Raw genomic sequence first — 26,989 nt, 5'->3', positions numbered from 1 at the left:
ACTGAAGGCCAGAATCAGGGGCCCAGTGCAGGAAAACCATAAACTCATTGGTTGGTAATAGCTACTAATTTGCCTATTATCTGTTACTTGCAGATTGAAGATAAATAGGGAAATATTCACAGACCACAAACTAAAAGACCAGTAGTAATTTGTTAAAAATCAAATTTCAAACCAACTAAATAAAATGGAGCTGCTGGGCCAGGTGATGTGTTGTAACTGCATGCTGTAGGAGCTGGTAGACTCCATGGTGGGTGATAGTGACCACATCTGTAGCAACTATCAGTTCCTTGAGGAACCCTGGCTCAGAGTCGATGGGCTGGAGTCTGAGCTTCAAACACTGCGACACATCAGGGAGGGGGAGAGTTACCTGGACGCTGTGTTTCAGGAGGCAGTCACACCGCTTAGATTAACAACATTGAATCCGGTCAGTGGGCAGGGACAGGAGATTGTGACTACATGCGAGGCACGTAGAGAGATCCAGGAGGTAGAGCTTAAGCAGCCTCAGCCCTTGGGCCTGACGAACAGGTTTGAAATTCTTGTCCCCAGTGTGGATAAGAGTGGGGACTGTAGAAAGGACGAGCAAACTGTCCACAGTACTGTGGTGCAGGGAGCCATTTAATAAAGGAGAGAAAAGAGAAACACAGTTGTAACTGGGGAATAGTACAGCCAGGGGAATAGACTCTGTTGTCTGTGGCCAGGATCAAGAGTCCTGAAGGTTGTGTTGCCCATCTGGTACCCGGGTTCTGGATATCTAAGCAGGGCTGCAGAGGGCCTTGGAGTCGGAGGGGAAAGGTCCAGCCGTTGTGGTCCATATAGGTACCAGCGATATCGGGAAAAAGAGGAAAGATATTCTTCTTGGGGAAACTGAGAAGTTAGGGGTTAAATAAAGAAAAATGAGAAAGCAAAACCAAAAAGGCAACAAATGCTTAATTGCTACCTGAGCCACAAGCTAATTGGCACAGGGTCAACAAGATTAAAGAGATAAGCTCAAAGATTGATGTTGGAGAAATAGGTCTGAATTAAAACATAGAATATTACAACACAGTACAGGCCCTTTGGCCTTCGATGTTGCGCAGAACTGTGGAACCAATCTGAAGCCTATCCATGCTACATTCTCCCATTTTCATTCATATGTTCATCCAATCACCATTTAAATGCCCTTAAAGTTGGCAAGTCCACTACTGTTACAGGCAGTACGCCCCTACTTGGTTTCTCTGAGTAAAGAAACTACCTCTGACATCTGCCCAATATCTATCACCCCTCAATTTATACCTGTGTTCCCTCCTGCTAGCCATCACCAGCCGAGGAAAAAAATTCATGGGACATTGACACCGGCACTGGGGAAGGTGGGAACTGTTCCAAAGGGAAGGGCTTCAGCTGAATCCTGTTGGGACCCCAGTGTCAGGAAATTGCATAAACTAGGGCCGTGGATAAGGGTTTAAATAAATATTGGTGGTGGAAGGTGTCAATTGCATTGGAAAACTATGGAAAAAAGTTAAAGGAGGGGATGGGCTCAGCAGACGTTATGAAAGTTTCTAGAACAAGGAATAGGATAGAGAGTATGGATGGGAAAGGGTTCAGAATCTAACTTCAGGCACAGCAGGACAACTATGAGAAGGGGAAAGTGAGGACTGCCAGATACTGGAGATCAGATTCAAAACTTGTGGTACTGGAAAAGCACAGCTGGTCAGGCAGCATCCGAGGAGCAGGAGAGTCTATGTTTCGAGCGTAAGCTCTTCGTCAGGAATGTGATAAAGGGCTTATGCTCAAAAGGCTGACTCTCCTGCTCCTCGGATGCTGCCTGACCAGCTGTGCTTTTCCAGTACCACACGCTTAACGATGAGAAGTGGGGGGGGGGGGTCAGTCAATGCAGAACTGAAGGTGTTGTATTTAAAGACACGCAGTATGTGACACAAGGGAAATGAGTTTTTAGCACAGATTTAAATTGGCGGGTACAATGTTGTGGGTATCACAGAAATGCGGCCGCAAAGGGGAACTAAATGTCCAAGGATATACATCCTCGCAAAAGGACAGGCAGATTGAAGTGATAGATGGAATAGAATGTGGGAAGGGGTGAGGTTATGCACTTTGGCAGGAAGAATAGAGGCATAAACTATTTTCTAAACAGGGAAAGGCTTCAGAAATCAGAAGCATAAAGGGACTTGGGAGTCGGAGTTCAGGATTCTCTTCAGGTTAATGTGCAGGATCAGTTGACAGTTAGGAAAGCAAATGCAATTATAGCATTCATTTCAGTAGGGCTAGAATACAAGAGCAGGGATGTACTGCTGAGGCTGTATAAGGCTCTGGTCAGACCACGTTTGGAATATTGTGAGTAGTTTTGGGCCCTGTATCTAAGGAAGGATGTGCTGCCGTTGAACGGGTCCAGATGAGGTTTACAAGAATGAGATTGGAGATAAGAGGCTTGTCATTTGAGGAGCGGTTGGGAACTCTGGGTTTGTACTAAATGGAGTTTAGAAGGATGAGGGGGGGATCTGGTTTAAACTTACAGAATACTGAGAGGTCTGGGTAGAGTGGACATGGAGAACATGTCCCCACTAGTAGGAGAGACTGGGACCCGAGGGCACAGCCTCAGAGTGAAGGGATGACCTTTTAGAACTGAGATGAGGAGGAATTTCTACAGCCAGAGGGTGGGGAATCTGTGGAACTCATTGCCACAGAGGGGTGTGAAGGCCAAGTCATTCAGTATATTTAAGACAGAGATAGAATCATAGAGATATACAACATGGAAACAGACCCTTTGGTCCAACAAGTCCATGCCGACTAATTTAATCCAGTCCCATTTGCCAGCATTTGGCCCATATCCCTATAAACCCTTCCTATTCATATACCCATCCCAATGCCTTTTAAATGCTATAATTGTACCAGTCTCCATCACTTCCTCTGGCAGCTCATTTCATACGTGCACCAAACTTTGTGTGAAAAAGGTGCCCCTTAGGTCTCTTTTAAATTTTTTCCCTCTCACCCTTAACCTATGCCCTCTAGTTTTGGACTCTCCTACCCCAGGGAAAAGACCTTGGCTATTTATCCTATCCATGCCCCTCATACTTTTATAAACCTCTATCAGGTCACCTCTCAGCCTCCGACGCTCCACGGAAAACAGCCCCAACCTATTCAGCCTCTCCCTGTAGCTCAAACTCTCCAACCCTGGCAACGTCCTTGTAAATCTTTTCAGAACCTTTTCAAGTTTCACAATATCCTTCCAATAGGAAGGAGACCAGAATTACATGCAGTATTCCAAAAGTGGCCTAACCAATGTCCTGTACAGCCGCAACATGACCTCCCAACTCATATACTCAATGCACTGAACATTCAAGCAAGCATACTAAATACTTGATTAGTAAAGGGTTTAGGGTTATGGGGAGGAGGCAGTAGAATGGGGTTGAGAAACATATTAAATGGTGGAACAGACTTGATAAGCTGAATGGCCTAATTATGTTGCTATATCTTATAGTATTAATTGGCCTGTAACAATTGACTTAGCTGAAGATTAGTTTGATTGCAAAAAATAATTAATTTTAAAAATTGATGTAAAGAAAAACATTGAAAACAGACATAGAAATATGTAAAATTTTTAAAAAGTTTAAACTTTGAGGAATGCTTGATACTTGGCATCAGAGCAGTTAACTCCCGCTCCAATGATATAAGTCACCCCAGTGATATTGTCTGATGGAATGATCACGTTGGCCTGTTCCACAATGTGGCAGGTTGGTTCTTGTACATTTGGTTTCACAAGACCATGATAAACAAGGATTGGCTTCCCCTCAGTTTATACTTCACACCCTACGTTCCAGAAAGCAAAGTCTGATTCTGAATGAATGAAGTGGGCCAAATAATTACCAAAAAGAGCTCTTCAGAAAATCTCAGAATTGCTGCATTGTAGAGTTGGGCCATTCAGGCCTTCCCAGCAAGGACTTCACTCAGTGTCAGTCTACTGCAGAACCTTGACATCATCTCTTCTCAAATAACCCTCCAATTCCCTTTTGAACTTTTGATTGAATCTGCCTCTTTCAAGCTGCGTATACCACACCTTGACTACTTGCAACGTGCAAAGGTTGATCTTATATTATATTGCATTTTTCACTAATTGTTTTAAATCTATGTCTTCTCCTCCTTGATCCAATGTAAGTGGAAGCATTGCAAATAGGACTGTGCAGCACTCTCTAAACACTGACCCTTCGATAGCGCAGCACTCCCTCAGCACTGACCCTCTGACAGTGTGGCACTCCCTCAGCACTGACCCTCCAACAGTGTGGCACTCCCTCAGCACTGACCCTCTGACAGTGCGGCACTCCCTCAGTACTGACCCTCTGACAGTGCGGCACTCCCCCAGCACTGACCCTCCGACAGTGCAGCACTCCCTCAGCACTGACCCTCCGACAGTGCAGCACTCCCCCAGCACCAACCCTCCGACAGTGCGGCACTCCCTCAGCACCGACCCTCTGACAGTGTGGCACTCCCTCAGCACTGACCCTCCGACAGTGCGGCACTCCCTCAGCACTGACCCTCCGACAGTGCAGCACTCCCTCAGTACTGACCCTCTGACAGTGCGGCACTCCCCCAGCACTGACCCTCCAACAGTGCAGCACTCCCTCAGCACTGATCCTCTGACAGTGCAGCACTCCCTCAGCAATGACCCTCCAACAGTGTGGCACTCCCTCAGCACTGATCCTCTGACAGTGCAGCACTCCCTCAGCAATGACCCTCCAACAGTGTGGCACTCCCTCAGCACTGACCCTCCGACAGTGCAGCACTCCCTCAGCCCTGACCCTCCAACAGTGTGGCACTCCCTCAGCACTGATCCTCTGACAGTGCAGCTCTCCCTCAGCACTGATCCTCTGACAGTGCAGCTCTCCCTCAGCACTGATCCTCTGATAGTGCAGCAGTCCCTCAGCACTGACCCTCCAACGGTTCATTTTGGACATGACCTATTAACAAGCCGGTATAGGTGCTGATTATTACTAGCATCATCACAAATCACATTCATAGCTTGCAGGCCCCAGTACATAAATGACTCTTTAAGAGGAACTGAGAAATTGGATTTGTCCACTTGGGTTGTGACACGTGTTCAGCCAACAGTAGTGAACATTTCTGAGGGGCATGTGGGTGTTAACTGGGTGAGGCACTTGCCTATTCATCGAGGGATGATCTGTTCATAAAAATATCTCTGCATTCTGCATAAAGTGCCCTGGAGCTAACTCACATTAACAATTAAATACACTTTAACCTTACGCCGATTGAACTCAACCTGCACAGATCTCACTCAGAGTGGAAGAATAAGAAACTTGCATTTGGAAAGAACTTTGCACATTCTCAGAAGGTCTAACTGAACTTTGCTTATCACTCTGGAGGCAAACAGGTCCACCAATTTTCACACAGCAAGATCCCACAGTGACGACCTGAGCCTTCCTGCAAATTGCTTGATCCATTACCACAACAGTTTTCAGATGTTAACTCGAAGCATTAACTCTGTTTCTCTCTCCACGGATGCTGCCAGACCTGCTGAGTTTCTCCAGTGTTTTGTGTTTATGCTTCAGATTTCCAACATCCCCAGGATTTTATCCCTGACCGTTCCAATCTTGTTCCGGTTTGGAGTTTGTTTGCAATATCAGCACTTTGCTGGAAGGCTGCACACACTGTATGGAACTGAGCAGGGCTGGGGGACATCACATCCCGAAGATGGAAGCCTGGAGGGGTTTTGTGTGTGTGTGTGGTCTGACCTTTCAACTCAAAATCGTGCAAACTCGATGGGTTTGATGCATGATCAATTCTGGGAGGTCTACATTTTCTGAAGAGTCTGCCCAGGGTCTAATTCACAATGTTGGGGAGATTGGTTTTGGAGTGACGGGTATGGAGGAGGGGTGAGGGTTGGTGGTAGACATGTTAATGTTGGCCAGAACACTAGGAAGAAGCATCGAACCAAGACAAATAGGAGTGAACAAGCTGAGCCCACTCCGCTATTCAGTGTAATCATGGCTGACCATCCAACCCATTCTTGTTTTCTTCCTGAACCCTTTGAACCAAAGAACCATGTCCAATTCCTTCATGAACATTTTGGCTGCAGTCTACTCTCCCCAGTCTGCCTCACCACAACACTGACCACAGGTCATTCGCTCTTTTACTTCTCATGCACTCATGGACTGGAGGCATTCTCACATCCACGTGAGAGGCCAGACAGAGACACAGTTCAGCGTCTCATCTGAAAATCAGTGCCTCTGACAATCCAGCACACCCTCAGCTCTGCACTGCATCCTAGAAACATACCATTGAAGACTGGAGCAGGAGGAGGCCATTTAACCCCTTAAGCATGGTCCATCATTCAATATGATCATGGCTGATTGAGCTAATATCATAATCTCTGCCCCCAAATCCCTTGATCCTTTTCGTCACAAGGGCTCTTTCTTGAAAACACATAACATTCTGGCCTCAGCCACTTCCTGAGGCAGAGAATTCCTCAGGTTCCCCACTTTCTGAGTGAGGACATTTCTCCTCATCTCAGTCCTAAAAGGTTCACCCCTTATCCTTAACATATGACCCCTTGTTCTAAGCTCTCCAACCATTGGGAACATCTAACCTGAATCTACTCCTGTTAGAATTTTATAGGTTTCTATGAGATCCCCCTCATTTCTCTTAACTCCAGTGAATACAAACCTAGCTGAGTCAATCTCATCTCAAACGTTAGTCCTTCCATCCTATGAATCAATGTGGGAAACCTTTGCTGTTTTCCCTTTAAAGTAAGAACATCCTTCCTCAGATAAGGACACCAAAACTGCACACAGTGTTCCAGGTATGGCCTCACCAAGGTCCTGTATAATTGCAGCAAAACAACCCTGTTCCTGTATTCAAATCCTCTCACAATGAAGACCACCATCTAGTTTGATGTCTTTACTGTTTACAGCACTTGCAATGTCTATTTATAGCAAATGCTGCACAAGGACACCCAGGTCTCACTGAACATCCCCCCCCCACCCCCCACCTCCACCCCTCTCAATGTACGACCAGTTAGATCATAATCTGCCTTCCTGTTTTCGCTATCGAAGTGGATAACTTTATACTTATCCACATTATTATGCATCTGCCATGCATTAGCCCACTCAGTCAGCTTGTCCAAATCAGACTGTGACATCTCTGCATCATCCTCACAGCTCACCCTCCTACCCAACTTTGTGTCATCTGCATATTTGAAGATTTTGTATTTAGTTCCCTCATCTAAATCATTAATATACATTGTGAATCCTATCCATCTCAATACATTACCTCCAACCCATGCACTTTAACTTTACACATTAATCTCTTACATGAGACTTTGTTAAAACCTTTTCAAAGTTCAAATAAACCACATTTACTGCACTCTCCCCCCCTCCCCCACCCCACCCCCGGATCATATATATTAGTTACAGACTCAAAGAATTAATGTAGATTTGTCAAGCACAATTGTCAACATAAAAACATGGAAACAGAGTTAGATATTAACATTCTATTAGCTTTTTAAAAGCTTTTTTGTACTTATCCGCCAGCGTTTAGACATTTCTGCCTCTTCCTAGCACTGTACAATTCAAAATGTAGATTGCATTATCTTCCTTAGTTTGAAGTGAATGACCCACCAAATACTCCAAGGGGGGTGATGATGGCCTAGTGGCATTATCGCTGGATTGTTAATCCAGAGACCCAGGTAATGTTTTGGGGACCTAGGTTTGAATCCTGCCACAGCAGATGATGGAATATAAATCCGATAGCAATTTAGAATTAAGAGTCTAATAATGTTAAAAATCACACAACACAAGGTTATAGTCCAACAGGTTTATTTGGAAGCACTAGCTTTTGGAGCGCTGCTCCTTCTTCAGGTGGTTGTGGAGCATAAGATCATAAGACTCAGAATTTATAGCAAAAATAAATTCTGCGTCTCACAATCTTACACTCCACAACCACCTGATGAAGGAGCAGCGCTCCGAAAGCTAGTGCTTCCAAATAAACCTGTTGGACTATAACCTGGTGCTGCGTGATATTTAACTTTGTACATCCCAGTCTAACACCGGCACCTTCAAATCGAGTCTAATAATGACCATGAAATTATTGTTAGGGGGAAAACCCACCTCGTTCCCCTTTGAGAAATGAAACTGCCATCCATACCTGGTCTGGCCTATGTGTGACCCCAGACCCCCATAGTATTATGTTTAAACTGCCCCCCTGGACAAATAAGGATGCGGGCCTAGCCATCAAGGCCATCATCCTGAGAATGATTGAACTGATTTCTGTGATTTAACTGATCAGTACCCCTTTGCAACTTCCAGGTGGAATCTCCATTTCTTCCTGTGCCACTAAACTGTGTTTCAGAAAGCAATGGAAAACTAATTCCCTGCTCTGTCATATCTGAGCCATTTCCTGGAATGGTAATGATTTCATTCAGGATGTCAGACAGCAGAGGTCTATAAGAATGATTCACCATGTCCTGTTTGTTTGGCACGTTGTATTGTTCCCACTCCCATTTGCAAATAAACCAGAAACACAAAACCCTGAGTAAATATGATCCCTCCTCATATCAGTTTGAGTGTCTCAAAGCATAAACTATAAGAAAAGGAATATGGCACAGGTTTGTTAGAGTGCAGAAGGAGGCCATTTGGCCCATCATATCTGAGTATTTCAACCGAGTACCAATTGCCACATATCTGCATTATTCTTATTTAATTAATCATCCAAAGGCCTCAGTTGAACCTGCCTCCACCCCACTTCCAGGTAATGCATTCCAAACCCAGGCCACTCATTGGGTGAAAAAGAACTTGCTTGCTTTGCATTTTTTTGACAACTGTGTCCTTTGGTTCTCTATTCTTTTACAAGTGGGACCAGTTCCTCCTTATTTACACTGTACAGATCGCATCACGATTTTCAACCCCACAACCTCCTCCCCTTGGAGTAAAACAATCCCACATTCTCCAGCCTATCCCCAAGAATGATGTTTCACATCACATTCTTGTAAACCTCTTCTGCACTCTCTCCAACGCATTTACAAACTTCCTAAAGTGTACACAGTACTCTAACTGAGGCCTAACCAACATCTTATACAAATTCACCATAACCTTCCTGCTCTTGTACTGTACGCCCATGTCAGTCAAGTCAAGAATACAAAGAACCATTTATGATGTTAAGGTAACACCACAAGACTATTAATGCAGAGACCCTAGTATTGATCTTGTCATGGAATCAAGAGTTTGTTGAGGAATCGATATAGGTATGCAGAATTCTTGATATAGATATAGAACCCTTACGGTGTGGAAACAGGCCCTTCGGCCCAACAAGTCCACACCGACCCTCCGAAGAGCAACCCACCCAGACCCATTCCCCTACATCTACCCAGACTAATACACCTAACCTACACATCAGTGAACACTATGGGCAATTTAGCATGGCCAATTTACCTAACCTGCACATCTTTGGATTGTGGGAGAAAACCAGAGGAAACTCACACAGACATAGGTAGAATATGCAAACTGCACACAGACAGGTGTGCTAGAAGCAGGCACGGTAGATTCATTTAAGATGTGTCTGGTCAGATGCATGAGTAGGTGGGGAGCAGAGGAATACAGATGCTTAGGAATTGGGTGACATGTTTAGACAGTAGATTTGGATCGGCTCAGGCTTGGAGGGCCTGTTCCTGGGCTGTCAATTTTCTTTGTTCTTTGTCCTTGTTCTAGTCAGTCGCCCGAGGTAGGAATCGAACCTAGGTCCCTGGTGCTGTGAGGCAACAGTGCTAACCACTGAGCCACCGTGCTGCCCCAAAGTAATGAATCTGATATCAGTTGTCAGGAATAACCTATCTGGTTCATTAATGTCCTTCAGGGAAGTAAGTTTGCAATCCTTATCTGGCCTGGTGTACATGTGACTCCAGACCCACAGCAATGGGGTTGATTCCTAACTACCCTCTAGGCAATTAGGGATGGGCAATAAATGCTGGCCTAGCCAGCAACGCCCTCATTCTGTGAATGATTTTTTTTTAAAAAGCTCCAAAGCTTCCACAGTCACGTTTGAGGCGTAGATACTGCTGTAATAATACAAAGGCTTCACCATTAGCACAGAAACTCCCACAGACAGGACTAACCTGTTACTGTTTCTAGTGATATCGAATGGGAGATTAATATTGGTCAGAACTCCCCTGTTCTCCTTCAAACAGTAAATGTGAGGTCTTTTATATCCACCTGAGAGGGATAGGCATCGAGTTTCACATCTCACCTTAAGTTCCATTAATACTAGTTTTGCTTCAGGAGAACTACAGATTATGTGCGAAAGTTGTTAAACTGGGAGTATTCACACAGACGAGTTCTGAATTCATCAAAATCACAGTAAAGCAACATCACTCACACTCACATATAGTTACACACAGAAGCCACCACTAACACACATTCACTAAAATACTGACTTGCACATATGTACAAATGAACACACTCACCCAAACATATACACAATAACACACACACATGCACACTAACACACACACAAACATGTACACACTAACACACACATCTACACTAACACACACACGTACACACTAACACACACACATATACACTAGCATACACACAAATGTTCACACACTAACACACACACACGTGCACACTCACAAATGGATACACACTGTACACACTCACCACACATGTACACACTAACACACACAAATGTATACACACAAACATACTCACATGCGTATATACTCACACAAATGTACACACTAGGATTCACACACAGTCACACAAACAGACACAGACAGACACATGCATAATAGCACACACACTAGAAGTGCACACAGTCACACACTAACACACAAACTGACATAGACAGAACACTAACACACAAACTGACACAGTCACACACTAACACACAAACTGACACAGACAGAACACTAACACACAAACACTAACACATGAGATGTGAGGTCTTATTTGTTTGGTATAATTTTTACAGTTTAATTTTACAGCTAAATGCTGAACAGGAAACAGAGCACAATCAAATATAGAACAAGTGTTGGAAAATGGGATTAGAATAGTTAGGTGCTTGTTTTGAAACATTAACTTTCTGTTTCTCTCAAAGTTAGAAGTCACATGACACCGGGTTATAGTCCAACAGGTTTCACTGAAATCACAAGCTTTCAGAGGGCTGCTCTTTTGTCAGGTAAAGTGACTTTACCTGATATAGGAACAGCACTCCGAAAGCTTTTGATTTCAAATAAACTTGTTGGACTCTAACCTGTTGTCGAGTGATTTCTGACTTTGTCCAGCCCAGTCCAACACCGGCACCTCCACATCTTTTTCTCTCAACCTTCCTGCTCTTGTACTGTACGCCCATGTCAGTCAAGTCAAGAATACAAAGAACCACTTATGATGTTAAGGGGAGACCAATGCCTAGTGGTAACACCACGAGACTATTAATGCAGAGACCCTAGTATTGATCTTGTCATGGAATCAAGAGTTTGTTGAGGAATTGATGTAGGTATGCAGAATTCTTGATATAGATATAGAACCTTTACGGTGTGGAAACAGGCCCTTCGGCCCAACAAGTCCACACCGACCCTCTGAAGAGCAACCCACCCAGACCCATTCCCCTACGTCTACCCCAGACTAATACACCTAACCTACACATCCCTGAACACTATGGGCAATTTAGCTGCCAGACTTGCTGAGTTCCGCCAGCACTCTCTGCTTCTCTCTCAGCATTCATCTTGTCAAGTTCTCTCAGAAATGTAGATCTTATAACAAGATCATCTCTCATTCTCCTAAACACTGAAGGCTACAGGCCCAGTCAGTCCGATGGTTCCTCATAAGGTAACCCATCCTGTCCCAGGATTGACAACTGATTCTGGTCTGGTCGTCCTCAGCTACACTCCTCCCTATATCACAGCTCCACTGAACAACGAACACCCAAAGCTCTCCTGGGGCAAATCCTCAGATGTCATGTGAACCTGTCCCCAAATCTGCATCATGGGAGAACCCTCTGGGGCAAGTGGAGGAGGGTGTTCTCCCTAACTCCCAACCCCAGGCCTTGGTATAACCTTTTACCCGATAGAAATATCCTACCACCAAGCCACCCTTTATTCACACATGGATAGTATGTGACACTGACCCTGCTAGCACAGAGTCAGAGTGAACAAAACTCCTGACACTCCAGTGTGTATTTGTCAGTCAGGGCTCCCTGATTGGACCAGATTAACAGCTGGTTAATCTGATCCAATCCTGATGACATTCCTGATGAAGGGCTTACTGCTCCACGGATGGCGCCTGACCAGCTGTATTTTCCCAGCACCACCCTCTTCGACCCAGATTAACAGCTCCAATCAGGGAACTCATATTCTACAAGGTCCACCTGGCTGACCCCGTTCCAATCTGTACAAGTACTTCCTCAGGACAGAGTAATCTAAAACCTGCTAGGCCCAGGTCCACACTCACTTTGCAAACTGTCCTGGTCATTCTGTGGCCCTGTCTAAGTGAAAGGTTACAATAAGGTACCCAAAATGTAACAGTTCCTTCTCGGTTGAGTGCAGTCTCAGTGAGGAACCATCTGTGGTTTATAAAGAAAGATCTTGCCTTTTATTAATTGTGTCTCAGGATATCTCAAGGTCTCTTCACAGAAACAAAGGACCTTTTCGAAGTTTCTTCTCCTACTTTTGGCGAGATGTTTCACCCATCCCTAATTGCCCCTGCTGAGTGTGGTGTGGACCCCTTCCTGAACCGCTGTAGTCCAGGTGGTATCGGGACACCCACTGAGCTGTCAGGCAATGGGTTCCAGGACCTGGATCCAAATTGGAGGTGAATTTGCCAGAGATGGTCCCTGTTGGAGGCAAAGCAGCGGAAAATATGTACAAAGCAAACTCCCATAAAAGCCAAAGTGATGGTGACGAGATCACCCACTTTTGTTGTTTCAGTTGAATGATAAATATTGGACAAGAAATAAAATGGAATTCTTCTTCAATCTTTCACAATCAAGAGGAGCCAGGCAGAGAACAACTCTTACACAGTGAGACTCCCTCAGCACTAACACTCTGACAGTACCCGCTCCCTCAGCACGGACCCTCTGACAGTGTGGCACTCCCTCAGCACTGACCCTCTGACAGTGTGGCACTCCCTCAGCACTGACCCTCCGACAGTGCAGCACTCCCTCAGCACTGACCCTCCGACAGTGCAGCACTCCCTCAGTACTGACCCTCTGACAGTGCGGCACTCCCTCAGTACTGACCCTCCGACAGTGCGGCACTCCCTCAGCACTGACCCTCCGACAGTGCGGCACTCCCTCAGCACTGATCCTCCAACAGTGTGGCACTCCCTCAGCACTGATCCTCCAATAGTGCGGTACTTCCTCAGCACTGACCCTCTGACAGTGCGGCACTCCCTCAGTATGGACCGTCCAACAGTGTGGCACTCCCTTAGCACTGATCCTCCGACAGTACCCACTCCCTCAGCACGAACCCTCTGACAATGCCCGCTACCTCAGCACTGACCCTCTGACAGTGCGGCACTCCCTCAGCACTGACCTTTCGACAGTGCCGCACTCCCTCAACACTGACCCTCCGACAGTGTGGCACTCCCTCAGCACTGACCCTCCGACAATGCAGCACTCCCTCAGCACTGATCCTTCAACAGCGCGGCACTACCTCAGCACTGACCCTCTGACAGTGCGGCACTCCCTCAGCACTGACCTTTCGACAGTGTGGCACTCCCTCAGCAATGACTCTCTGACAGTGCAGCACTCCCTCAACACTGACCCTCCGACAGTGCAGCACTCCCTCAGCACTGATCCTTCAACAGCTCGGCACTACCTCAGCACTGACCCTCTGACAGTGCAGCACTCCCATAGTACTGACCCACTGACAGTGTGGCACTCCCTCAGTATGGACTCTCTGACAGTATGACACTCCCTCAGCACTGACACTCAAACAGTGCCCAATCCCTCAAAACTGACCCTCTGGCAGTGCGGCACTCCCTCAGCACTGACCCTCTGGCAGTGTGGCACCCCCTTAACACTGACCCTCCGACAGTGCGGCACTCCCTCAGCACTGACCCTCTGGCAGTGCGGCACTCCCTTAACACTGACCCTCCGACAGTGCGGCACTTCCTCAGCACCGACCCTCTGACAGTGCGGCACTCCCTCTGCACTGGTCCTCCGACAGTGCGGCACTCCCTCAGCACTTTCCCTCTGACGGTGCCGCACTCCCTCAGCACTGATCCTCTGACAGTGCAGCACTCCCTCAGCACTGACCCTCCGACAGTGCAGTGCTCCCTCAGGATTATCGAGCGAATGTTGACCTGCATTTCCTGTGTGAGTTTTAGGAACATTTGGACTTTGTTACTCTTTGAGCCAGTGGAAGGTACCATCTGGCCAACAGGCAGTGAGGTCGTACGAAGGGACAATGGAAGATCTCAGAAATGATCCTGAACAGTGAGCTGAGTGCCTCTCTCCTTCTCCCCTCAATCATCCGGGCCATCACCCTTGTGGGGTGCTGCTGTGCAAAAATGGAGCGCTGCATTTATCTGTCACAAAGGTGGACTATTTCACTAGAATACAGCAATGGGCCAACTAACAGCAAAGACTTTCCTCATGGACTTCCACCCCTGTCCCTGGGCCATTATGTAACAGTCAGCTGCTGGAAGATGTCGGGACAACAGTCTCGGATTGAGCAGTTTCCTGAGTCGATGGTCTCACAGACATGTGTAGCCTTAGTCCATACCTTAGGGAATGGCCACCTCCTCAGCGGTTTACAAGAGATTGCATGCAGCATGATACAAGCACAGTGCTCCCATCGAGACTTGCAAACAGGAATGTTCCTCAGTGTCCCCCCCCTACTGGTACCCTTGGCAGAGGTGGCAGGCGTGCCCTGGGAACGAGTCCTTGCCCTTTGACCCTTGCCAGCCCTTGGCATCCCTCAGTACCCACTTCCCGCTAAATGAGGATGAAGACCGGTCACCCAAATTACCGCGACAAAACCTGTACATTCATGGTACGTCCAACATAAATAACGTCCAGTTGAAGCCGACAGATATGGAGACAGAATAATGGAGATGCTCATAGTCCGCAGACAGAGACAGCTGGAGATATCAAAATCCTGTCCTTTGTGAGCATAGTCCCCATGCAGAGGAGAACTTTGTCAGCAGAGATACAGGGATGAAAAAATACAGACCAGTCACTCCCCTTCCAGCAGTCCTTCAACCAGGTAACTCAATGTTCCTGCAAATAAAGGAGAAGTGTGAATTAGTTTGGGGGTTAATTTCTCTTTCCTCTCCCCAACACCTTTTCTCCACTTTGAAATCTTTTCCCCACTCTCTGATCTCAAAGGGCCTGACTCCTGTGGAGTCAAACGCAAAGGTTCCTTTGACCTTCTGCCTTTGTATCTCAAAATGGCGAGTGCACCCCCCCCCTCACTTCACTCCCACTCGTCGCTGCAGGATGGGTAGAGATTGGAGATGGGGTATCTACCTGAGGAAGATAGCTTCGAGTTTAGTGTAGGGAATGGGCAGAGTGATCTAGGGACATGCAGAGGTGAAGGGCTTATGCACCTGGTCTCAGATGGCACCCAATGATAGACTGTGCTCAGGGAGCTGGCTATTGACATTGATTTGGGATATCATCAGGCCTTTCTTTTGAGTGCCATCGCTGACTCCCCACCTCACTAACATTGCCCTGCTTCACCCGGCTCACTTGCTGCTCGAACCCTCACCCGTGCCTTTGTTGCTACAAGTGTCAATGCTCCAATAATCCTGGCTGGTCTCCCACATTCTGCCCTCTATAAGCCTGAGCTCATCCTAAACTCAACTGCCTTTGGCTTAACTTACACCAAGTCCCGTTTTCCCCTCTGTTCACACCTCGACACTGGCCCCATGGTCAATTAAAACCTTGTCTCATTCTTAATTATTTTCCAATGCTTCCATGACCTTGTCCCTCCCAATCTCTGCAACTGTCCTCCAACCCTCTGAGATATTTGTCCTCCTCCAGTTCTGACCTTTTATCTATCACCAATTAAACCATTTCAAAATTTATGACCATGCTTTTAGCTGCCTGGGCCCCAAGCTTTGGAATTCCCTCTCTAAACCTTCTTTTTTCTTGAAATGCTTTTCATCATTTTGTGAGAATTCTTATAACCTACCTCTCTGCACTTGTCCTAACATCTCCTTCTGGGGCCCGGTGTCAGACTCTTGTGTGTTAATGACCATGCCTTGTCATGTTCAATTGCCAATGAAGTACCTTTTCCAAAGTTTGTTTCTTTATCCTCAAAAATGTGCTGGTGAGCTGTTAGGGAAGGTGTTATCAAGTCATAGAGTCACACAGCATGGAAACAGACCATACAGCCCAACCAGTCCATACCGACCAAGTTCCCAAACTAAACTAGTCCCACCTGCCTGCTCCTGGCCCATATCCTTCCAAACCTTTCCTCTTTGAGAATGTATCCAAATGTCTTTTAAATGTTATAGTTTGGAGATGCCGGTGTTGAACTGGGGTGTACAAAGTTAAAAATCACACAACACCAGGTTATAGCCCAACAGGTTTATTTGGAAGCACTAGCTTTCAGAGTACTGCTCCTTCATCAGGTGGTTGGGGTGTATAAGATCGTAAGACACAGACTTTATAGCAAAAGTTTACAGTATGATGTAATGAAATTATGTATTGAAAAAGATCTGGATTGTTTGTTAAGCCTCTAATCTTTTAGAATGACCATGTTGGTTTCAGTTCTTTCATATGTAAATTGCAAATGTTTTTTTAAAAGTTATATCATCAAGTGAACTTTAACAATTGGTGTCACGTTGGCCCAGAAATGCATTATCTGGGCCGACTTGACACCCATTGTTAAAGCTCACTTGACAACTTAACTTTTAAAAATGTTTTTCCATTTACATATGGAAGAACTGAAACCACCATGCCCATTCTAAAAGATGAGAGACTTAACAAACAATCCAGGTCTTTTTCAATATATAATTTCATTACATCATACTGTAAACTTTTGCTATAAATTCTGTGTCTTACAATCTTATACACCCCAACCACCTGATGAAGGAGCAGTGCTCCGAAAGCTAGTGCTTCCAAATAAACCTGTTGGACTATAATCTTTTAAATATTGTAACTGTACCCATATCCACCACTTCCACATGCAATTCATTCCACACATGAACCATTCTCTGTATAAAAAAGTTGCCCCTCATGTCCTTTTTAAATCTTTCTCCTTTCACCTTAAAAATATGCCCCCTAGTTTTGAAACCCTCCACCCTAGGGAAAATACTCTTATCATTGACGTTATCTATACACCTCGTGATTTTATAACCGTCAATAAGACCACCTCTCAATCTACCCTCCATTGTACTCCAGAAGAGGCATCACCTACGTCCTGTACAACCGCAACATGACATCCCCAACTCCTATACTCAAAGGTCTGAACAATGAAGGCAAGTGTGCTAAACACTTTCTTAACCCCCCTGCCTACGTGAGATGCAAACTTCAAAGCATTATGTATCTGAACCCCTAGGTCTCTCAGATCTGCAATACTGCCCAGGGCCCTACCATTTATTGTACAAGTCCCGCCCTTGCTTGTATTACCAAAATAGGCCATAGGTTTAAGGTGAGAGGGGAGAGATACAAAAGGGGCCAAATAGACAATTGTTTTGCACAGAGAGTGGTGAGTGTCTGGAACGGATTGCCAGAGGTAGTACAATTTCACAACTGGATTAGATTCCCTACAATGTGAAAACAGGCCCTTTGGCCCAACAAGTCCACACCGACCCTCCGAAGAGTTACCCACCCAGACCCAACTCCCTCTGACTAATGCACCTAACACTCTGGACAATTTAGCATGGCCAATCACCTGACCTGCACATCTTTGGATTGTGGGAGGAAACCCATGCAGACACAGGGAGAATGTGCAAACTCCACACAGACAGTCACCCGAGGTTGGAATTGAACCGGGGTCCCAGGCGCTGCGAGGCAGCAGTGCTAACCACTGAGCCACCGTGCCGCCTCCGGCATTTCATCATTTAAGAAATATTTGAACAGGGTACATGGATGGAATAGGTATGGAGAGATATGGAACAAACGCAGGCAAATGGGACTAGATTAATTGTGAAAATGGGCCAGCATGGACAAGTTGGGCTGAAGGGTCTACTTCCATGTTGTAAACCCCTTTGATTTGAAATTGCAATATTTCACATTTATCGAGTTCCAGGAGTTTGACCTGGCAATAGTGAAGGAATAGAGATATATTCCCAAGTCAGGACAGTAAAGACGTGGAAGGGAACCTGCAGGAGATGGTCATCGTTGTAACATAGGAAGTGCAGCAGAAAGCAGGTTTGAAGGTGAATCAGATAGGAAATGAAGGGGGAAGGAATCATGGTGGTTTAATTTGGTGTTTCCAAATTCCGTCGAAATACTCTTACAATAGATACAATTATTGAGTAACCTTCGGTGGTATATAAACTACAGCAAGATCCCACAAACAGCAAGGTGACGGCGGACAAATCATCAGGTTTTATTGTGCTGATCAAGGGATAAGCATTGGACCAAAAAACCAGGGAGTACTCCCCTTTGATCATTCTCAAATATCTCAAGGCAGGGCCTTGATTTGATAGCTCTTGGGAAAAAATGTGCCTCTGACTGAAGGCACAAAAGTTGTCGTTGCTAAATCTTGCTCTCGGCAGCTTCCAGCTCTAACTTCCTGCTCGGCTTGTTGCTATGACAACTGCGCCCACCCAGTCACGAGAAGGTCTGTGTGAGTGTGAACGTTGAGAATATGTGCACGTGGCTTCCCAAAGTTTGTAAGAGGTTTCTCAAAATCACAGAATGGAATGCGTTCTAATAGTTTGGCACCAATTCAAAGCCACAAGTGAGATCCTGGATTCTAAAACAAATGGATTTGAGGCTGGTCCAGATTAGTGACATTCTGTATTTTAATACTCCACCACAAGCCTAATGTTAGTTCCTTATGACTTTGGGAACCCCACACTGTGAATACGTTGTGCATGTGTGTCCTGGTGAAGGGTCACTGAACCCAAAACTTTCACCCTGTTTTTCACTCTCTACCAGACCTGAAAAGTTTCTCCAGCACCTTCTGTCTGAGCCTCTGAATACTCTACTGACTTCATGCATTGGCCAATGGAGTACATGGATTCCCAGAATCATAGCATTGTTGTGGTGCAGGAGGAGACCGTTCAGCCCATCATGTCTGCAGAATACTATCCGAGTGAACAATTCTCAGAACTGGGAAAGGCTCACTCGTCCCGAAACGTTAACTCTTGATTTCTCTCCACAGCTGCTGCCAGACCTGCTGAGCTTTTCCAGCAACTTCTGTTTTGCCTCATTTCAGTCCCCTGCCTTAATCTCTGCAACTCTGTACGTGATTTCTCTTCGCATCATCTTCCAAAACCTCCTTCAATGCCTCTATTGAAATTGCCTCTATATCTTTCCAAGAAGTTTACTCCAGACCTGAACTACCCTCTGAGAGAAACGGTATTTTCTCACATTGCGTTGCCATGCCCTAAGTAGGAATCATGTACCGCGCCAATATTCCACAAAGCATCACAAAATGTATAAAATTATAATTAGATCATCAAAGTGACCATTTTGCAATCAGAATGTGTTTTTCAGACCAATGCAGACTTGATAGAGTCAGAGAGATGTACAGCACAGAAACAGACACTTCGGTTCAACTCATCCATGCCGACCAGATATCTAAATTAATCTGGTCCCATTTGCCAGCATTTGGCCCATATTCCTCTAAACCCTTCCTATTCATATACTCAGCCTTTTAAATGCTGTAAGGTAAAAACAATGACTGCAGATGCTGAAAATCAAATACTGGATTAGTGGTGCTGGAAGAGCACAGCAGTTCAGGCAGCATCCAACGAGCAGCGAAATCAACGTTTCGGGCAAAAGCCCTTCATCAGGGGGCTTTTGCCCGAAACGTTGATTTCGCTGCTCGTTGGATGCTGCCTGAACTGCTGTGCTCTTCCAGCACCACTAATCCAGTATTTTAAATGCTGTAATTGTACCAACCTCCACTACTTCCTCTGGCAACTCATTCCGTACACCCACCACCCTCTGCGTGAAAAAGTTGTCCCTTGTACCTCTTAAATCTTTCCCCTCACCTTAAAACTATGCCCTCGAGTTCTGGATTCCCCCAGCCTAGGGAAAAGACCTTGTCTATTTTCCCTATCCATGCCCCTCATGATTTTATAAACCTCAGTAAGGTCACCCCTCAGCCTCCGATGCTCCAGGGAAAACAGTCCCAGCCTATTCAGCCTCTCCCTGTAGCTCAAACTCTCCAACCCTGGCAACATTGGCAACATCCTTGTAAATTTTTGAGAAGATTTGTAACTCAGGTTGAGGTTTTGGATGTAGGTGAACTTTTCAGCTCAGCGGGCAAACCTACATACAAAATCCTTGTAAATCTTTTCAAGTTTCACAACATCTTTCCTATAGCAGGGAGTCCTATAACATGCAAAATTCCAACCAGTGCCCTGTGCAGCCACAGCATGCTGTTCCAACTCCTGCACTCAAAGCACTGACCAATAAAGGCAAACAGACTAAAAGCCTTCTTCACCATCCTGTCTACCAGTGTCTCCACATCCAAGGAACTATGAACCTGCACTCCAAGGTCTCTTTAGTCAGCTTTGATGGGCTGAAGGGCCTTTTCCTTTCAGTACTGTAGTCCTCTGTGACTCTCTGACCCATTTGCCTGTCTGGCAGCAGCAGGATTTGTGGTGAACAGAAAATAGCTCAGTGGTAACACTCTTTAACTTTTGCAAAGAAAGGATTATGAATCTACTACTGTGCAACTAAAACTATATCCCTTGAAAACCCTCAAATGCACACCTACTCACTTACATTTCAGACAGGTGACTTGACAGAGATATTATGAATGGAAAAATCTGTAGATGGGGAATAAAATTCAGAAGATCAAAAGTCTAGACCACAAGAATGGGTTAAGTTGTCCCTCACAGCTCCTTGCAGTTTTGAGCACACTGTTATCTGAAGTGTGGCCATTCTTCATTTTAACAATTGACCCAGTGGTGCTAGGGCTGCTTTTTTAAAAATCAAAATACGTCCTTTAAAATTGAGTTAGCTTTAAAACATTCTTGGTTTTCTCTCCTTTCCTCCAGAGGAGCAGAGAGAGTTGTTCTCTGATTCACAAGTCGATGGCAGCCCTGCACCCACGGATTTGTCACAAATTGCAGCTCATTCCAACCGATGACAGTTGCTAAGCAGTTTTTTCCCATCACTTGGAGCTACTCTGTCTCAAATATCCCCCTCACTGCTTTGAGATTGTCTTGCACAGCTAAAAATGACTTTTTCTTGCCCCAGGCTGTGAAACTCTCACACAGTGGCTCAGTGGTTAGCACTGCTGCCTCACAGCGCCAGGGTCCCAGGCTTGATTTCAACCTCGGCTGACTGTCTGTGTGGAGTTTGCACTTTCTCCCCACGTCTGCGTGGGTTTCCTCTGGGTGCTCTGGTTTCCTCCCACAGTCCAAAGATGTGCAGGTCAGGTGAATTGGCCATGCTAAATTGTCCATAGTGCTAGGTGCATTAGTCAGAGGGAAATGGGTCTGGGTGGATTCCTCTTCGGAGGGTTGGTTGGGCTGAAGGGCCTGTTTCTATACTGTAGGGAATCTAATCTAATTTATATAGAGGTCAGACTTCCATTTCTTAAAAAAATGGATGGCCCCTTATGGCATTTGCTTCTTTTGCAAAATAAATTAAATCTGCATCCTCTTGTTTTCAATCCTTTTACAAGTGGGAATAGGTTCCCCTCATTTACTCTGTCCAGGCCCTCATGATTCTGAAAGCTATCAGCTCTTCCCTTAATCTTCCCTCTCTGGGGCGGCACGGTGGCTCAGTGGTTAGCACTGCTGCCTCACAGCGCCAGGGACCCGGGCTTAATTCCAGCCTTGGGTGACCGAAAGGTCTGTTTCTGTGCTGTACATCTCTATGACTTTGATTCTAAATGTCCCATTGTGTGGCTAGGTGGGTTAGCCATGGGAAATGTGAGGTTACAGGGATTGGGGGGGTGGGGGGGGAGCTTGGTCTGGGTGAAATGCTCTTCTAAAGGGTCGATGCAGTCTCGATGGGTCAAATGTCTTCTTTCCCTACTGCAGGGCTTCTATGATTCTTTGTGCATGATATGCAGCATTCTATCATTGGGAGCAGTAATTTATTCCCAAACCTCAATTAGGGAGGAAGGACAGAAGACTGACCTATGGGAGCTGCTGCTTATTATCACTATCTTGATTTGGAGACGCCAGTGTTGGACTGGGCTGTACAAAGTTAAAAATCACACAACACCAAGTTATAGTCCAACAGGTTTATATGGAAGCACTAGCTTTCAAAGCGCTGCTCCTTCATCAGGTGGATGTGGAGAATAAGACTGTAAGACACAGAATTTATAGCAAAAGTTTACAGTGTGATGTAACTGAAATGATATATTGAAAAAGACCTGGATTGTGTGTTAAGTCTCTCATCTTTTAGAATGGGCATGGTGGTTTCAGTTCTTTCATATGTAAATTGCAAAACATTTTTTAAAAGTTACATTCTCAAGCGAACTTTAACAATGGGTGTCAAGTTGGCCCAGATATTGTTAAAGTTTACTTGAGAATGTAACATTTTTTCAAAAAGTTTTGCGATTTACATATGAAAGAACTGAAACCAACATGGTCATTCTAAACACAACCACCTATAGAAGGGTAATGAAAAACAATGATGGCATAGTTGGCTGGTGTGGACTGAAAGGAATTTAGCAGAAAAGATGACTGAAAAATGACACCTATTTCAGAAATAGTTAATGACAGAATTGTGCAATTAATTGTAGGGCCCTACTTAGTGTTATGGAACAGAGACACTTAGCGGTTTAAGTACATAATGCTTTGAAATTTGTGTCACAGGTAGACAGAGAGGTGAAGAAGACATTTAGCATGTTTGACTTCATTCCTCAGACCTCCGCAAGCTAGTGCTTTCAATTAAACCTGTTGGACTATAACCTGGTGTTGTGTGATTTTTAACTTTGTACACCCCAGTCCAACACCGGCATCTCCAGATCATTCTAAAAGATGAGAGGTTGAACAAACAATCCAGGTCTTTTTCAATATATCATTTCAGTTACACCACACTGTAAACTTTCACTGTAAATTCTGTGTCTTACAACCTTGTTCTCCACAACCACCTAATGAAGCAGTGCTCCAAAAGCTAGTGCTTCCAAATAAACCTGTTGGACTATAACCTGCTGTTGTGTGATTTTTAACTTTGTATCACTATCCTATTTCATGTTTAACAACAGTTGGAGGCAACCAATCACACCTAATGTCACCCGTTCTAACTTCCTGTTACAAAGGATCTCAGAGCAGTCTCGTACAGCCTCCCTGTGAAAGCCACTACAGACTCTTGCTTGAACAGTGGGTAACATTCTCAGCTCTCACTCAGTAGTCCAGAGGCTGGATCTCAGATTCCCGGCTGGCGCTCCCAGGAGCACCTTTACTCAGGCCCTGGCTGTCTTGTCAGGTGGATGTTAAAGATCACACAGCACTATTTCAGAGCAGGGCGACTCCCTACAGTGTCCCAGTCAACATTCTGTCAAACGCACCGGGCGCTCATTTCCACGTTGGTACTTGTGGGCGTTGGCCGAGCTCAAACTGGGGCAGCACACTGCATCTCAGAAAGCGTTTCCAGAAGGATTTGGGCGAGATGATGAAAGGCGCTATGTAGAGGCAATCCCTGCCCGGAGCCTCCCGGGATTGTAAGTGGACCACCATTTCCTCATACACGGCAGCTTCTCTGGGCCGCCAGGGGAAACCAACATCCCCCACCTGCCACCATCCCCCAACCCAGAGCACCATGAACACCACCCTCCCAACAACGAGGGGCAGGAGGAGGCCATTCAGCCCCTCCAGCCTGCTCCACCATTCAATACGATCGCAAATGGCCTCACCTTGGGAGGTCAAGACTTACCCTGGTCACTCAATCCTCAGCCATTCCTTGTAGGCCACGAGGTCCCGCTCAGAGCAGCTGGAGTCCTGGGAGGTATCCCCCGAGGAGTAAGAAGAGAGGGGGGAGTCAGAGGGAGGCGAGTCAGAGGGGGACCCGCTGACCGTCGCCGAGATGGTAGACCGCGGGGAGTCTCGGGTGCCTGGTTCCCTCAGCAGCAGCTCCAGTGCCCGGATGTAGTTGCTGGCTGACCTCAGGGTGTCCACCTTGCTCATCCTCTTGCCCGCCCGGCTCTGGGGCACGTGCCGCTGCAGGTTGGCGAAGCCCAGGTTGACCAGCCGCACCCGGTCCCTCTCCCGCGCGTTGCGTCGGTCACCAGCGTCAGCAGCACGCCGAGATCCCCGCGAGAGAACGGCTGGGTTCGGCCTCCCCTTCCGTCCTGCCAAGGCTCGCGCCCCTGGCTCCAGCTCTGTGCTGATTGGCATTCCGGGGAGCAGCCGCTCCAGAGGGTGCTGCCTGAGCAGAGCAGAACCCTTCCTGGAGTGAGAGGCAGTGAGAGGCTGGGAGCTGTTTTTCAAACTGGATCCACACCCTCCCATTGAGCCAGTCCTAGCCTGCCCATCCCATTCAGCTTTCACTCTCTCACTCTGTCTGAACCCTTCACCAGAAATATCCTGCCTGCAGTTACATACTTGGTTTTAACTCTCAAGGTGCCAATGCTCTCTATTCAGATGTTCCCCCACTATCCGAGAGCGTTCCTATGAAACGTTTCATAAGCCGAAATGGCGTAGATGAAAAATTCCGCCTTATCTCATAAAAGTGAAAATCCTCTTCAGATTTCTTTCAGTTAGTGAAAACAGGTACTAACATCGGTCTATCATAAAAGCAAACTGGCGTAAAGCGAACTTTCAAAAAGCAGGGGATGCCTGTATCTTTATCTATAACAGCTCATTATGGTTGTAGGTACAGGTAGAAAATTCCCCGCGATCTCTAACAAGGGAAAATCTAATCACTTACCTCCAGACATCACCATCACTAAACTCCCCTCCTCTAACATCACAGGGAGAGGATTACCATTGATCAGAATCGCAATAAACCAGCCAAATATATACAGTGGTTCCAAAAACAGGTCAGAGGCTGGGAATCCTGTGGCGAGTAACTCCCCTCCTGACTTCTCAAAGCCTGTCCACCATCTACAAGGCACAAGTCAGGAGTGTGATGGAATACTGCCCACTTGCCTGGATGAGTGCAGCTCCAAGAAGCTTGACACCATCCAGTACAAAGCAGCTGCCTGATTAGCACCACATCCACAAGCATCCACTCCCTCCATCACCCACACTCAGTCGCAGCAACGTGTACTATCTATGAGATGCACTTCAGAAATTCACCAATATTAACTTTTTTTAACTATTCATTTGTGGGATGTGGGTGTCTCTGGCTGGGCCCAGCATTTATTGCCCGTCCCTAGTTGCCCCTTGAGAAGGTGGGGCTGAGCTGCCCTCTTGAACCGCTGCAGTCCATGTGCTGTAGGTAGACCCACAATGCCCTTAGGGAGCGAATTAATCAGACACAACAAGGCATCTGCCTTAATTTAAATGACTTTAAACCTAGTTCTCAGAACTGTGTATAATTAATTAGCCAAACCAAACAGAAGAGTGCTAGCGAGGGAACTTAAAAGGATACGCTAATTTGGCAGAGAGCTCCTCCTGAGATTGCGTCAACCTGAAAAGAGATGATTCACATTTCTTATCTTTAAATTGTCCCATTCCAGGTTGAAAGCAAGTAAGCAGGATGTGAGTTTACTGACCTTAAAATTCAAAGTGGTTCATTTGAATGATTGAGTGATGGAAAATTATTGAGTTCTGACAGGCTACGTGGTACGTGCTTGCTTATTCAAGGCTTTTGAATCATGTCTAATCTATTGCCTACATCCATTCATCTATCCATTTATGGGATCTGGAGGTCTTTGGTTGGGGCAGTATTTAATGCCCGTCCCTAATCAGGAAAGATGGAGTGAGTCACCTTCTTGAACGGTTCCAGAACTTGATCAATGTCCCTCTGAGCTGTGTAATCACACAACCGCTCAAAGTGGCCCGTGAGCATTGATCAGCGTCCCCTTCCAGACACCACTGCCACACACATCCCCAGTTTTCATTCTTAAAGGCTGTTGCTTTTACCTTCCTGGGTCCTAAGCTTTGGAATTTCCTCCCTAAATCCCTCCATCCTCTCTTAAAGCACTCATTGACCAAGCTTTAGCTCTCCAGTCCCACACCACCATAGGGTGGTGGGATTATCAGATTTTGCTTAATGACGCTCACAAGTACCAACAGATTCAAGAACAGCTTCTTCCCCGCTGTTATCAGATGTTGAGTGGACCTGAGAGGAAGTGAGGACTGCAGATCCTGGAGAGTCAGAGTCGAAAGGTGTGGCGCTGGAAAGGCACAGCAGGTCAGGTAGCACCCAAGGAGCAGGAGAATCAACTTCTCGGACAACTCTCCTTCTCCTCGGATGCTGCCTGACCTGCTGTGCTTTCCCAGGGCCACACTTTTCAATGCTGAATGGATCTCTCTAATTTTCAATCGAATGTTGACCTCACTTCTTGTGTACCTTCTCAGCAGCCGTAACCTTCTACTCCTCGCTCTGTTCTATTACCCCGATGCACTTTGTATGGTATGATCTGTCTGTACTGCAGGCAAAACAAAACTTTTCACTGTTCCTAGGTACATGGGACAATAATAAATCAAACCGAATTCTGTGATGCACATTGGTAGCTTCCCAGAGGTGCTATGGAAATGCAAGTTACTGCTGTTTCATTGCTGTCTGCACTGCCACATTGAACGTAGCACAACACAGCGCAGAACAGGTCCTTTGGCCCTCGATGTTGCGCCGACCGGTGAACTAATCTAGGCTCATCCCCCTACACTATCTCATCATTATCCGTGTGCTTATCTAAGGATTGTTTAAATGCCCCTATTGTGGCTGAGTTAACTACATTGGCAGGGAGGGCATTCCATGCCCTTACCACACTCTGCGTAAAGAACTT

General features: G+C 46.0%; 1 protein-coding gene across 1 annotated transcript; it reads right to left on the bottom strand.

The window, feature by feature from the left end:
- Nucleotides 1-11,216: 11,216 nt before the first annotated feature.
- Nucleotides 11,217-24,477, bottom strand: LOC140489377 (transcription factor Atoh7-like). The gene is made up of 2 exons (XM_072588868.1): nt 23,971-24,477; nt 11,217-15,222 (listed from the first exon to the last, which is right to left on the bottom strand). Exon 1 carries the CDS (start codon nt 24,429-24,431, stop codon nt 23,976-23,978), a length of 456 nt encoding a protein of 151 aa, XP_072444969.1. The 5' UTR covers nt 24,432-24,477; the 3' UTR covers nt 11,217-15,222; nt 23,971-23,975.
- Between the last annotated feature and the right edge of the window lie 2,512 nt (nt 24,478-26,989).

This window comes from Chiloscyllium punctatum, chromosome 18 (genome assembly GCF_047496795.1).
Source record: "Chiloscyllium punctatum isolate Juve2018m chromosome 18, sChiPun1.3, whole genome shotgun sequence".
Classification (NCBI taxonomy): Eukaryota; Metazoa; Chordata; class Chondrichthyes; order Orectolobiformes; family Hemiscylliidae; genus Chiloscyllium; species Chiloscyllium punctatum.
This window is presented reverse-complemented; position numbering and strand designations above follow the sequence as displayed.